The 15,870-nt window shown below is 35.1% G+C and overlaps 1 protein-coding gene across 2 annotated transcripts in view; it reads right to left on the bottom strand.

The window, feature by feature from the left end:
• Positions 1–15,870, bottom strand: part of DYNC2H1 (dynein cytoplasmic 2 heavy chain 1) — a 390,998-nt gene that overhangs the window by 145,422 nt on the left and 229,706 nt on the right. For both annotated transcript variants that reach the window (XM_044668721.1, XM_044668720.1), the window contains 3 exons: positions 4,574–4,639; positions 4,032–4,082; positions 3,040–3,117 (listed from right to left, as the gene is read on the bottom strand). In XM_044668721.1, the coding sequence (XP_044524656.1) occupies positions 3,040–3,117; positions 4,032–4,082; positions 4,574–4,639 (195 nt within the window). The remainder of the gene's footprint in view (positions 1–3,039; positions 3,118–4,031; positions 4,083–4,573; positions 4,640–15,870) is intronic.

Raw genomic sequence — 15,870 nt, 5'->3', positions numbered from 1 at the left:
TCATTTCACTTTTTGTATTTGTATCACCAGTGCCTAGCACACAGCAGGCACTTAATAAATGCTTGTTGGTTGGATTACTTATCATCTATCTCTGCTTCTGAATTAGTAGGCGCACTAAAATTTGAAATTGTTCAACATCATATACGGGCTTCAGTCTCTTAGCAATGTGTGATATGTTAGACTAAATTATGTGACAGATTACAAATACAGTAGGATTTTAACCAAAGGGATATAAACAAAATATGAAAGAGTTGACGGAAGGTTCATGGAAGAAATAAGACTTAAAATGATCCCTAAAGGATGAGTAGTAGATGAACAGGGAGAAGACAAAAAAGAGAACATTCCAGGCATGTGGATTGAATACAAGTGGGAATGTATTCAACACCACACAGAGCAATGCTAAATGTTTTATCAACCAAGAAGAGCAACTTGGTTGAAATAGAAGGTGAACAGGAAAAAGAAGTGGGAAATAAAGTGACCCAGATAAAATTATAGAAATATATCCAAATTATGGAGGATCTTGAACATCAAGCAATAGAAATTAAATTTGATGTGACAAGAAATAAGGAATAGCTAAAGGTTTTTCAGAAGTGGTATGGCATGTCTAAAATGATATTAAATTAGAGCAGACTAACCATCTACATTAGCACAAGAAACCCTAGAGGCTGGGAAGTAGCTAGAGTAATATAGTTAAAGTTGACAGGACACTCATGATATCAATTATCAATTCTACATAAAGGACTCTCAGGTCAATAAACACATACACACAGAGGGTGACAATGACCTCTTCTCTGTTCTTTAAATAAAACATTCCCATCTCTTAACTCTGGACATTTTAACTGGTTGTATCCCATGCTCAGAATGCTATCCCTCTTCATTTCCTTTCTTTTGGTGGCAAGCCCCAGATAAAATTGCTTTTATAGGACTCCTTTCCTGATCCCTCTTAATTCCACTACTTATTCTCTGTCAGTTATTTCCAATTTATCCTGGACACAGCTTGTTTGTGCATAGTCATTTACACATATTGCCTCCCCAGTAGATTGTGAGCTCCTGGACAGCAAGAATTATCTTTTCCCCTCCTTTGTATCCCTAGTGCTTTGTGCAGTGCCTGGTACATAATAGGTACTTATTGTATGTTTATTGACTGTCAGTCTCCTCTCTCTGTCTCTGTCTGTCTCTGTCTGTCTGTCTGTCTGTCTGTCTAACACTCTCTCTCTCTCTCTCTCTCTCTCTCTCTCTCTCATTCATACACACACACACACACACACACACACACACACACACACACACACACACACCGAGGTTGCTTGTTTGATTGTTATCCTTCATACTGGAAGAAGCCTAAAATGATATCATTAGTAATGTTTTGTTTTGTTTTTTACCCTTACTTTCTGTCTTGGGTACTGGTTCCAAGGCAGAAGAGCAAGAAAGGCTAGGCAACTGTAGTTAAATGACTCACTGAGAGTCATATAGCTAGGAAGTTTCTAAACCCAGGGCCTCCTGTCTCCAGGCCTGTTGAGCCACCTAGCTGTCCCTTGATGTCTTTTGACTCACATATACATTGGATTTAAGTGAGGCAGAGTTGCATAAAGTCATCAGCCTCATTCTCTCTTCCAGAGTCCTCGGTCCAGAGGCAAGATCAAAGTCAAGATGACTGGGGATTGCTAGGATGCAGTAGGGATGACCTTTGTGGCCCATTGGAATGAATTGTTCTTATCCACCTCTTCTGCCAAAGAAAGAATTCACATGCCTGGGGTAGACAACCCCCACTCACCAGTGGTTTTGAGACCTTTCGATTACCCTCGACCTGGTTTAGTCCACCTGCTGACATGGTTTACTGGGGGCATCTCTGCACATGCTCCAGCTTCTTGGAGTCATAGATGAGAGCTAGGCAGCAAGTGGACACCAAAGGAAGAAAGCAGCCCTAAAAAGGGCCCATCAAGGCCTCACACCAGAGGTGCTCGTCTTCCATGAACACACACACAAAGAATACTAGTCTCTTCTCTAAGTTCACCAAGCACCGACAGTTGCTTGTCAAACTTCTCCAGCTAAATGTTCCATAAACAACTCAAAATTAATAAGACCAAAACAAAATTCATTATCTTCATTCCTATATCTACTCCTACCCTGAATTTCCCGATTTTCACATGAGGCACTAATTTCATTCCAACAGCCCAGGTTCATAACTCTGGAGTCATCTTCAACTATTCCTTCTCCTTAAACCTCCATATCCACACAATCAGAAAATGCTGATGATTCTATCACTACAGTATCATCTTCCGTATCTATTCTCATTTCTCTGCTCATATGGTCAGTTTATCATCACCTTTGCTAGTAAAACATTCCACTTCTGTAACTTAGTCTTTCAGCTGGGCTTTGGTTACCTTCCAACTACTTTGTAGATATACTTTATTTATTTATTTATTTATTTATTAGCATGTTGTCTCTCCCATTAAAATGTTATTTCTTTGATGGTAGTGACTGGTTTGTCTTTCTTCATATTGCTACCTATTATCATAATCTCTGGCATAAACTAGGTGCTGGATAAATGCCTTTTGAGCAACTAACTGACTGTGCTATTGCAAAAGCTGCCCAAGTAAAATCTTATTATCCAAATATTCTCCCTTCCCAATGTATCCTTTACACAGCTGCCTAAGTAATATTCCTAAAGCATAAATTTGACCATTTTGATAGTTAAATCTTGGCAAGTAAATCTTCCCTAGAAATTACATGTTTTTAAATCTACTAGTCAGTAAAATGTCTTGATTATTATTACTTTTCTTCTATTTTATTAGGGAGTCATACTGTTATCTGAATTATTCTTTAAAGAAAATAATATATTGTTGCCTCTAATCTAGGATATAGTAATTTAAAGCTATCTACTTTTAAAGGGGTATTATGTTATATTCACAGAAATATTGTGCCTACAAATGGACGAAGGATGTACAAGTTACTGCGCTCTCAGTTGTCAATAAGAATTTGAATAGATTTCTTATAACATATTCCTTCACTATATGAAAGTCATCACATCATAATTACCTTTAATGTTGCGACTGCCCAGCTCCGTTCTTGCTCTATCCAAGATGGAAGTTGGTCACGAATTTTTTGCTGACTATCCTTCAAAAACGTTAGACAAATTATAAAATGCTGTGTAATTTGGGAATTTCTGACTTGGAAAAATCTTTAACCAGCTGAACAAACTTTTTAATAAAAATTGGTTTGAAAAAAGACAAAAGTGGCCATTGGTTTTATATTTCAATAATATTTTCTCTAGTCATTTAAAAAAGATATATTGTTAAATCCATGTGGCATAATATTAATTAAATTGCATACATTTTAATTGTACTTTTATTTTATGAAATTTCAGAACAATTTAGCTGCGAAATCAGAAGAAATAGCCAACAACCACAAATTAATGAAATTCTCAACTTAAACATAACAAAGGCCATTCCAAAATAACCCTCCACCCTGGTAGCTTAGCCATGGGAAATATCCTATCCTATCTGCTACTACAAATAGAAACTTCCATTCTTATTTCTCTTCATTCTCTATTTGTTATACTACTCGGTTGGGACTCACTAATCACTACCCAAAGCTAGTCCAAAGATGAAGCTGACAGAACTCAAAGTGAAATCCTTTCCTTTTCCTCAACCTTCCCACTCCAATTCTGTTGAGAAAGTGCTCCATAAAAAATATATTTTTATTTTTGCCTCTTAAATATGGAGAAATTTTACTTCATTTTAATAAATAAAAAGAAAATTCCCAATAGCTACTCTACACAATTTTATCCATAGATTTATGGGCTAAGACCCTCTTCTACCCTGGTTATAGGAAAACTCAGTATAGCTTTCCAGAAAAAACCTGGAATGTAAATCAAGATTTAAAAAATAATAAATTATTCATATTAAATGTTCACTAATTATTATTTTAGCCCTAGTTTAATTTTTATAAAATTATATTTCATGAAGAAGCCTTACAAGCTTTTTCTTCCTTTACCAATTTTAAATTTATAAAACTGTGATTTAACTTACTGCCTTCCGTAACATGTCTCCAACAATCACTCCAGTAAATGTATCCCATTCCTAGGGAAGCAAAATATGCAAATCTATTGGGTGAGATGAATGGTTAGCAAGGGTTCCTAGTAACATCAGTAAACCAGAGAGTATCCTTTCCCTACTTTTGTATTATAACTCAGCCTAATTCCCCAACTGAGCAGAGTGATCCCAGTGATATTATACTTTTTTATACCTCACAAAGGAATAATAATGTAATACATAAAACTTTAATTTTGAAAATGGCTTGAAATACTGTTCTTAATCTACTATATATTATTTTAGAAATAAAGGGACAATCATTTAGACAAAATGATTTAAGCATGAAATGTATATTTCATCATATTTCTTTTCCTGAATTATAAAATAGCAATTATATTTTAAATTAAATATCTTCTGCTCTTATATTATTTAGTAAAGAATTATACATTAATATTCTATCTTGAACATAACTATAAATTTAATCATCTTAAGATTTCTAGTTTATAATACTGAAACTTCCCCTTCATGGCTCAACTTACATTTTCTTGGAAAAGTTCAGGATGCATTCCTCGAACAAAATGTAAAGCAAACATCAACTGATCAGCCTAAAATGAAGAATCACACAATAATCAAGCTTTTTTCATAAATCTGTGACATTTAAAAAAGTCTATTCTTTAAACATACAGTTCACATATTAAGTACTTTGACTTCAAAGCATACTCTATTGTCAATGTTAGCACTGAATATTTATATAGGTCTTTATTAAGGAAGAAAAAAAATATTTCCAAATATTTTACCATTTAGTATGTCTTTGGCTAAAAGCAAAAGAATAAACTTAACCCAGTGACAATGGATAAGGAGACTTAGCTCTGGAAAAGTTCATTCAAAAGGATAAAAACTTAAGTAACTTGTATTTAACATAAGGAGCATGAGTATTTATATAACATAACCTAAGTAACATAATTAACTTATTTGGTTCATCCATTAATATGATAATCAGATTGATTTTCCAATTGCCATTGTACCAACAACACTTTAATAGAATTACATGGTCTAAGACCTGGAAGGAATGTCAGAAACCTTCTAGTGAGACCTAACCAATAATCCCCCCCTTAACAATATTCTCAATAGACAGTCATCCAGGGGGCAGCCAGATGGCTTAGTGCCTTGAGAGCCAGGTCTAGAGATGGGAGGTCCTAGTTCAAATCTGGCCCTCAGATACTGCTTAGCTGTATGTCCCTGGGCAAGTCACTTGACCCCCGTTGCCTAGCCCTTACCACTCTTCTGCCTTGGAACCAATACAGAGTATCGATTCCAAGAAGGAAGGTAAGGGTTTTTTTTTTAAATAATAAAATAAAATAAAGTAAACAGTCATCCAATTTCTGCTTGAAGACCTACAATTAAGGGGAACTATTACTCCTTAAGGTATTCCATTTTCTTCTGGACAGCTCTTATTTGGAGAATTTCTATATTACTTTATATTATATTTATATACATATTATATGATATATATGTATTTATATTATATTACTTATTTCTATAATACTTTTCTTTTGGAGGCTATTACCTCTTGTTTCAATAGATCCTCACTGGATAAATTCTCCAATCCTTCCCAATCCTTTAAACATTCTAGTCACTCACTGCATATGTTTCACTTTTGCTACATATTTCCTAAAATGTGGGGCTAAATACTAAATGTAATACTTCAGAGATGTCCAAATCAGAAAGCATAGTGGACCTACTCATCTTTTATAGAAGGCATATATTTCTGCCACACTTTAAAGAACAAAATTATTAAAGAAAATGAAAAAAATTATCTAGTATTCTACTTTTATCAGAATGGGAACTTAAGCAGATATGTAGATAGCTGAAGTTCCTCATCATTATCATGTTTCCTTAGATAGTCTGGGTTCTGGTTCCAAAACAGGCACTATAAGTTTTCAGATGAATATAGTGTCTGGCTAAAGAAAGCTTCTGTTTCCCTTAAAGTGAAGGTTTCCACTTTCCCTGTGGTTAAAAAAAGATGTTTAGGCTTTAAAATTATGTATTAGGAAAGAGAGACCTTACTTTTTTGTCACAGAGAACTTAAAGAAGATAGATAAACATATCAATAAGAACTTGAAAGCAAAGATTACCTCCAAATTTCAGGTTTATATTTTTCTAGTTATATTTGAGAGATACTAATATTATTGTTGACCATAAATATTGAAAACTTCAAGAGCATTGATAAATTGTTCAAAAGTAATATTAAAAATGTAATTACTATTATAATTTTGGCAGTAATATTTTTTGTATTCATGGGGACAGGTGTTCAATGGAGTAGTTATAATTAAAAGTAGCTAGGTTCAGTCAGTTAAGTCTACCTTTCACTAATCCTCTTAATAAGATAGCAGAATCGATTAGAAAGCAAATGCAAACGATATTTTATGTACATAAGATGTGCACTTGAAACATAAAGGTTCCCATTATTAAAAGAATGGACTAGATCAAAATCTAATATGTTTCAGTTAAACTCAAAAAGTAGGGATAGCAACCATAACTTCACAAGGCTACAACAAAAAATGGTTAATTTAAAAGAGGAAAGCAAAAAAACTTTATTTTGAAAATAGATAAATCATTAGTTAATATGATTTTTTTACAAGATGAGAAAAGCAAATTGCTAGTATCAAAAGTGTTAAATATTACAGAAAAAATAAATTAATAAACCTTTGTTAAATGATTCCTATATGCCAGGCACTGTGCTTAAGCATATTATTATATTATCAATAAAAAAGAAAACAAATGAAATGGATAACTACAAAAAATGTAAAATTCTCAATTCATTTATGCTTATTTTAAAATCCTCTAAAACAAGCCACAGAGGATGTTTTTTTCTATGTAACAAATAATATCTATCTAAAGCCAAAAACTAGATATCTTTGCAAAAGGAAAACACTAGAAGATTTTCCAATGAATACTAAGGTGAGGATACCCTATTTCCTACTATTATTTGATATAATCCTAGAAATGCTAACAAAAACAATAACATGAGAAGGAAATTAAGGCATGAACGTAATCAAACATAATAAAAATTATTCTTACATGCTGATGAAAAGATGATTTACTTAGAAAATGTTAGGGAGTTAGCAACCTATTGAGTAGCAACCTATTCAGTAAAGTAGAAATTTACAAAATAAACATATAAAATTAAACAGAATTAATTCTATAAAGCAGCAACAAAACCTAAGAAGAAATACTAGAAGTTCCACTCAAAATAACTTCAAAATAAACCAAGTATTAGGAATCAATTTACCAAGGAAGATACAATTAGAAAATGATCCTCAAAGAAATGAAGAAAAGGAAAACTATTTAATACTTGTTAAAAAATATAGAAAATTAAATCCACTGAGCAGATTAGAAAAGAGTAAAAAACTAAACTCAGTAAGTACATGTTTAATATACTGATATTTGACAAAAATTGCCAAGAAAACTAGAAAATAATTTAGAAGAAACTGGGTTAACATCACAGTCTCATATTATATACCATAATAAATTCAAAATAGAGATCTAAATATTAATATTGGTAGCACAAAAAATAAATTAAATACCTCTCGTAGCTCTGAGAATTCATGAACAAACAGTATAAAAGATCACAAAAGATAAAATATTTAATTTCAGCTAAATGAAAATGAAAAGCTTCTGGACAAACAAAATTAATGCATTTAGAATAAGAAAAAAAATTGCAGTAAAAAAAAAAAATCAGAGAGGTCTGATAGCTATGATTTATAGGGAAGTAAAACAAGTATATAAGACCAAAAACTATTCCCCAAGAAGTAAGTGGTCAAATAATATGAAGAAATAGTTCCCTCTATATTCCCCATAGGCCCACATACACAAACAAATTTAGAGCAGCTACCTTTGTATTAGCAAAGAACTGGATCCTCTTCTACTTTGTTGTCATTGCTTTTGTTCAGTTGTTCAGTCATGTCTGACTGTTCATCATTTTGTATGGGGTTTTCTTGACAAAGATACTGGAGTGGTTTGCCATTTCCTTGTCCAGTGGCTTAAGGAAACAGAGGTTAAGTGATTTGTCCAGCATCACGCAGCTAGTGAGTATCTGGAGCTGGTTTTGAACTCAGATCTTTTTTACTTCCTGGCAGCTAAACAGCCCAGTGGATAGTACCACATCTGGAATCAGAAAGATTCAGCTTCCCCAAGTTCAAATCTGGCCTCAAACACTTACTAGCTGTGTGACTTTGGGCAAAATGAGTTTGGAATAGGAAATGGCAAAACACTACAGGCTTTGTCCAGAAAACTCCAAATGGGTTACAAGGAGTCAGAAAAAATTGAAATAACTGAACAACACCTTCCTAACTTCTGGCCCAGAGCTCTATCTACTGATTCACCTGGCTTCCTCCAAGGCAAAGAGGCTTATTGAATTTAATATGTCCAAAACTGAATTATGTTTTCCTGTAAACCCTCCTCTTTTCCTAACTTCCTGATTATTATCAAGTGGACCACTCTCCTCTGAGTTAGCCAGGCTTATAGCCTAGGTGTCATCCTCAACTCATCACTCTTTTATCCCCCATATGAAATCAGTTCTCCAGTCCTGTTATTTATCTCTTCAAAATATCTTTCATGGGAATTTTGGGAAGATGGTGGCTTAGAAGCAGCAAGACTTCAGACCTCTGAAATCCTTCCACACTGAGATAAAAAACAAAATGTTGGGGGGGAGGAGGGGGCGGGAGGGTGAGAAACAAATCTAACAACAGGACAGAGCAGGGGAATCCTCCTGCTTGACTCTGCTAAAGAGGTAAGGAAAAAAAAAAAAGACCGAATTCTTGAACTGTTGGGTTTGAAGGTAAGGAAGAAGGAAGATCCCAGAATCTTTCCCCCATGTGCTGTGTGCGGTTCCTGGAATCTCTGGGCCAGCAAGGGTGCTAGTCGGGAGAGAGGGCCTTACTGGCACAGCTGTGCCAGGCTAAGGACTTTGAAAACATATGGTGGGGAGGCAGGTGGAGGAGAAATGCAGAGACAGAAACCTAGTCACAAACTCTCCATCTTGCCCCCACCCCCTTTTGCTCAATGTTTTGGTCTCAGGGCACATACAGCTCTGCAGATCAATTCCACACTGGTTTAATCCCTTCAAAAGTGCAAATAAGAAGTCTTCAGAGGGCGGGGAAACTCCAACACCCTTCCCCATAGACTGCAGTGAAAATAGCTACAAACTTCTGTTGCCAGCTGGGGAAGATCTTACAGCAGAGCTCATTAAAACCATTAGGTTAACCCAATCAGTCAACAAAGCAAAGAAAAAGGCCCTTTAGAAGAGAATAGCCCAAACCGACAAATGCAGCAAATAATCAGAGAAGCAAGATTACAGCCAATTACAGGGGAGAAAAGAAGGAAAAAATATGAGTAAAAAACAGAAAAAGAAAAAAGAAATTACAGTCAATAGCTTCTATCCAGGAAATGAACAAAAGAGCAAATGAAACAGAGGAAAAACAAGGAACTCCAAGAAAAAACACAGTAACTCCAGCGAATTGGACACAGGCTTTGGAAGAACTCAAAATACAATTCAAAAAACAATTAAGAGAGGCTGAAGACCATTGGAATAAAGAAATATATGAACTAAAACAAGAAAATAGTGTATTGAAAGCCAAAATTGAACAGCTTGAAAACAAGGCAAAGAAGGTGAAAGATGACCTACAAAGAAAAATCAGACCAGAAGGGGAAGGATGACCAAAAAAGCTGGGGACGAAATTCATTATTTAAAAATTAGAATTCAACAACTAGAAGCAAATGACTTCACAAGGCAGCAAAAACCTATAAAACAAAATCAAAAGAGTGAAAAATTTGAGGAAAATATGAAACACCTCATTGGTAGGAGTTGCAATCATAATATCTGACAAAGCCAAAGTAAAAATAGATCTGGTTAAAGGAGATAGGGAAGGCAATTACATGCTGATAAAAGGCAATATAGACAATGAGGAAATAGCAATACTGAACATGTATGCACCAAATGGTACAGCATCCAAATTTCTAAAGGAGAAACTCACAGAGCTCAAGGAGGAAATAGATAGTAAAACTATACTAGTGGGAGACCTGAAACTTCCCCTCTCGGATCTAGATAAATCAAACCAAAAAATAAAGAAGAAAGAGGTAAAAGAGGTAAATGAAATCTTAGAAAAATTAGTTAATAAATATGTTGAGAAAAATAAATAGGGACAAAAGGAATACACCTTCTTTTCAGCAGCATATGGTCCATTCTCAGAGACTGACCATGTACTATGACATAGAAATATGGCAAACAAATGCAAAAGAGCAGAAATAATAAATGCAACCTTTTCAGATCATAATGCAATAAAAATAATTAGTAAGGGTATATGGAAAGGCAAATAAAAAATTAATTAGAAATTGAATGATATGATTCTCCAATATCAGTTAAAGAGCAAATAATAGAAAAAATAATTTCATTGAAGAGAATGACAATGATGAGACATCCTACCAAAATCTGTGGGATACAGCCAAAGCAGTTCTTAGGGGGAAATTTATATCCTTGGGTGCATATATTAACAGATTAGGGAGGGCAGAGGTCAATGAACTGGGCATACAAATCAAAAAACTAGAAAGCAAAAAAATTAAAAATCCCCAGATGAAAAGTAAATTTGAGATCATAAAAATTAAAGGAGAAATTAATAAAATCAAAAGTAAAAGAACTATTGAATTAATAAATAAGACTAGAAGCTGGTACTTTGAAAAAAACAAATAAAATTGACAAAGTACTGGTCAATCTAATAAAAAAAAGGAAAGAAAACCAAATTAGCAGTATCAAAGATGAAAAGGGGGACCTCATCTCTAAGGAAGAAGAAATTAAGGCAATCATTAAAAACTATTTTGCCCAATTATATGGAAATAAATATAGCAATCTAGGTGATATGGATAAATATTTACAAAAATATAAATTGCCTAGATTAACAGCAGAAGGAATAGAATACCTAAATAATCCCATATCAGAAAAAGAAATTGAACAAGCCTTCAAAGAACTCCTAAGAAAAAAATCGCCAGGACCAGATGGATTGACAAGTGAATTCTATCAATCCTTCAAAGAACAACTAATCCCAATACTATACAAACTATTTGACATAATAAGCAAAGAAGGAGTTCTACCAAATTCCTTTTATGACACAAATATGGTACTGATTCCAAAGCCAGGTAGATAAAAAACAGAGAAAGAAAACTACAGACCAATCTCCTTAATGAACATAGATGCAACAGTTTTAAATAGAATACTAGCAAAAAGACTCCAGCAAGTTATTATGAGGATTATTCACTATAATCAGGTGGAATTTATACCAGGAATACAAGGATGGTTCAACATTAGGAAAACCATTCACATAATAGACTATATCAACAAGAAAACCAACAAAAATTACATGATTATCTCAATAGATGCTGAAAAACCCTTTGACAAAAATACAACACCCATTCCTATTGAAAACACTAGAAAGTATAGTGATAGAAGGACCTTTCCTAAAAATAATAAACAGTATATATCTAAAACCATCCACAAGCATCATCTGCAATGGGTATAAATTAGAAGCCTTCCCAATAAGATCAGGAGTGAATCAGTGATCACTTCTATTATTTAACATTGCACTAGAAACACTAACAGTAGTAATTAGAGAAAAAAATAAATTGAAGGTATTAAAATAGGTAATGAGGAGACCAAGCTATCACTCTTTGCAGATGATATGATGATTGTTATAAAGAAATAAGGCAAAAATGTTGATAATGGGGAAGAATGGAAAGAATAAAGGGGATGGCTGAGTTAAGGGAAGAATAGATTGTATATAGGAAGGTAAGGAAATGAATGGGAGTTTAGGAGGGGCTGCTCAAACAGGCTAGTCACAGGAGGCTAGAGACAGAGGATACTGGGAGAAAATAGACTGGATCTTTCAGGCAGGGAAGGTATCTCTATGATATAAGAGAAACTGGGTCAGCCAGAAATGTTTAGATGTGGTTGTAGAGTTTCTCTTGTTAATTTCTAAAGTCCTCTGAGGGAGAAGTCAAGAAGGCTCCTCCCTGCCAGTGAAACTGAATGTCTGCAGGAAGTCTGGGCTGGGTACTTCCTGCCCAAGATGGATGCCTAGGTTTTCCTCAAGAAATAAAGGGAAAATAATTTCTTCCCTCTTCACCCTTTGCCTTAATTCCAATACAGTGATTCATGGGAGGCTTTTGTATAGGTAACAAAGGGGATTTATTGATGGCAGGGATAAGATAAGGAAGAGAGGGTCTCAGGGTTTTGTAACTGCTGCTAGGGAGAAACTGGTGCTGGGGGAAGGATCACAGAGAAGGGAGTCAGACTGAGAGAGGCTGGCTCTCCCAGTCGGGGAAGTTTCACTCCCCTGAAGTAAAATATTTATCAGATCACTAAATAAGTGGGTGGCTTGATTTAAGGATATCCTACTTGCCTACAGAAGCTAAAACCCACGATGTCCAACCACCAAAACCACCCTTCCTCCCAGGGCCCAAAGGGAAATTCAGGGGAAATAGCAGGGATGTAATGGAGAGATCAGGAAGAGGTCCAGAGAAATCAGACTAGGTCCAAATGCCCCAAAAGACAAAAGCATAGGCCAAGGCAAAGCCAAAAGCCAAAGCCAACAGGCAAAAGCCCCTCAGTTGGAGCTTCAGCACTATTTATAGCCTCAGGCTCCAACTGTTTTTTGTGAACATTCTAAACTTCTAACTGCCAGGGCTGTTACAGTTGAATTTGCAAAAGCAAAAAGCTTCTGCTGCAAACCCTGCATTACATGATCTACTTAAAAAATTCTAGATAATCAACTAAAAAGCTAGTGGAAATAGTCAACAACTTTAGCAAAGTTGCAGGATACAAAATAAATGCACATAAATCATCAGCATTTCTATATATTTCCAACACATCTCAGCAGCAAGAGTTAAAAAGAGAAATGCCATTTAAAATCACCCTAGACAATATAAAATACTTAGGAATCTATCTGCCAAAACAAACACAGGAATTATGTGAACACAACTACAAAGCACTTTCCAAACAATTAAAACTAGATCTAAACAAGTGGAAAAACATAAATTGCTCATGGATAGGCCGAGCTAACATAATTAAAATGAACATCCTACTCAAATTAATTTGCTTATTTAATGCCATTCCTATCAAACTACCAAGAAACTTTTTTACTGAATTAAAAAAAACTATAACAAAGTTCATTTGGAAGAACAAAAGATCAAGAATATCAAGGGAAATAATGAAAAAAAAATGTGAAGGAAGGTGGCTTAGCAGTACCAGATCTTAAACTGTACTATAAAGCAATGGTCATCAAAACAACATGGTACTGAGGTAGCACCTCACAGCTAGCAGATTAGCCAACATGACAGCAAAGGAAAGTAATAAATGTTGGAGGGGACGTGGCAAAATTGGGACATTAATCCATTGCTGGTGGAGTTGTGAATTGATCCAACCATTCTGGATGGCAATTTGGAACTAAGCCCAAAAGATGCTAAAAGACTGCCTGCCCTTTGATCCAGTCATACCACTGCTGGGTTTATACCCCAAAGAAATCATAAGGAAAAAGACTTGTACAAAAACATCCATAGCCACACTCTTTGTAGTGGCAAAAAACTGGAAAACGAGGGTGTGCCCTTCAATTAGGAAATGGCTCAACAAAATGTGTTATCTTCTGATGATGGAATACTATTGTGCTCAAAGGAATAATGAACTGGAGGAATTCCATGTGAACTGGAGTGAAAGGAGCAGAACCAGGGGAACATTATACACAGAGATGGATACACTGTGGTAAAATCAAAAGTTAATGGACTTCTCTACTGGCAGCAATGGAATGATCCAGGACAATTCTGAGGAACTTAGGAGAAAGAACACTATCCACATTCAGAAGAACTATGGGAGTAGAAACACAGAAGAAAAACAACTGCTTGAACATATGGGTTGATGGGGATATGATTTGGGATGTAAACTCTAAACGACCACCCCAGTGCAACTATCAATAATATGGAAATAGGTCTTGATCAATGACACATGTAAAACCCAGTGGAATTGCTCGTCGGCTACGGGGAGGTTGGGAGAGGTTTGGGGAGGAATGAAAGAACATGAATCATATAACCATGGAAAATTTTTCTAAAAAAATTAAAAATTAAAAAAAAATACCTTTCATATATATCTCCTTTACTCCTTTCACATTTCAACCACCCTCATCACCTCACAACTAGAATATTGCAATAATCTATTGGTTCATCTCCCTGCCAAAAATATCTCCCCACTCTAAACTCTCCCCACTCAAGAGTCAAAATGATCTTTTTAAAATACAGGCCTGATCATTTTACTCTACTATTTAAAAAAATTCCAGACAGGCTCTATTGCTCTCAGGTTCAAATATGAAATCCCATGTTTGACCTTAAGCCCTTTATAACCTCCCCTTTTCTAGTCTTGTTATATCTTATTTCTGCCAGTGGCATTGGCCTCCTTGCTATTTCTTTCATTCCATCCCCTACCATGAACATTTTCAAGGTTATTGTTACCCATACCTGCAATGCTCAACCTTTTCACCTCTGACTTCTCATTTTCCTGTCTTCCTTCAAGTCTCAATTAACGTTTTACCTTCTATGAGTAGACATAGACAGAGGGTGAGGGTGAGAGCTCAATATGATAGAATGATTAATAAAATTAAAATAAGGCATGAGAAAGAAGAATGCATAAGGAGGAGGGGGAAGAGAAAAAGAAAATGAGACAAATTATTGCATATGAAAGAGCACTCACAGTGGAGGGGAAGATGAAGTGGGGAAGTGAGCATGTGAACCTTACTCTCATCAGAACTGGCTCAATGAGGGAAGAACATAACACAGTCAATTGGGTAAGGAAAGCAGAAGGGGGAAGAAAAAACAAAAAGGACGAGCTGATAGAAAAGAGGGCAAATTGGGAGAGATGGATGTCAGAAACTCAACAGGGGTAAATAGGATGGAAAGTAATACAGAGTAGTCATAATGACACAAAAATGTTTTATAAGTCTCTCTAATAAAGTCCTCATCTCTCAAATGTCTTGAGAAACAGTTCAATATATAAGAATACAAGTCATTCCCCAGTTGATAAATGGCCAAAGGATATGAACAGGCAGTTGTCAGACTGTCAGACAGGTAATCCAAGTTCTCTACAGTCCTGAAAAAAAAATGCTCCAAACCACTATTACTTAAAGAAATGTGAATTAAAACAACTTTGAGATACCACCCCATACCTAGTCTAAGAGTGATATATTTGGAGAGGTCCCTGGGATATTAGTGGGATTAAAGACTTGAATGATTGAGTCTGTCTGGGCCACTCTCCAATATGTCCCTTGTATAATTCTCAGAAGAAAATGTATGTTTTATAATCTATAATGTAAAGTTTAAATTCTTTTGAGAATAATTTCAGGATAAGAATCTTGCCATCTCCCCAGAATCCAGACTACGAACCTGTTTGGTGAAGACACCATGAAGATGCCTGAAAAGCCTTCACTGTACCATGAAGACCAAATTTGAACTTTGGGGTGCAGTTGATTGAACTATGGGGAGTGGAAATTGAGTTGTATATATTGTTTTAATTGAACACTAATATACCAATAGGGGACTGCCCCTAAATTGGTTTTCTGTCAATGCGGCTAGTTTTATCCATTTGTTTATCCATTTCTTTTATCCCCCAAATTCCTAAAATTTTAGAAGTTGTCTATGTTTACAGGTCCAGTGAAGAAAAAAGACCAACTTTTTTTTTGCCGGACCTCAGGGGGAAATGTTAATTGGAATTTGGGAAATGCCATCTAAAAGCATATATATATATATA

The sequence above is a fragment of the Gracilinanus agilis genome, chromosome 3 (assembly GCF_016433145.1).
Source record: "Gracilinanus agilis isolate LMUSP501 chromosome 3, AgileGrace, whole genome shotgun sequence".
In the NCBI taxonomy this organism is placed as follows: Eukaryota; Metazoa; Chordata; class Mammalia; order Didelphimorphia; family Didelphidae; genus Gracilinanus; species Gracilinanus agilis.
Note: the sequence above shows the minus strand (reverse complement) of the source record. Positions and strands in the feature narration are given on the sequence as shown.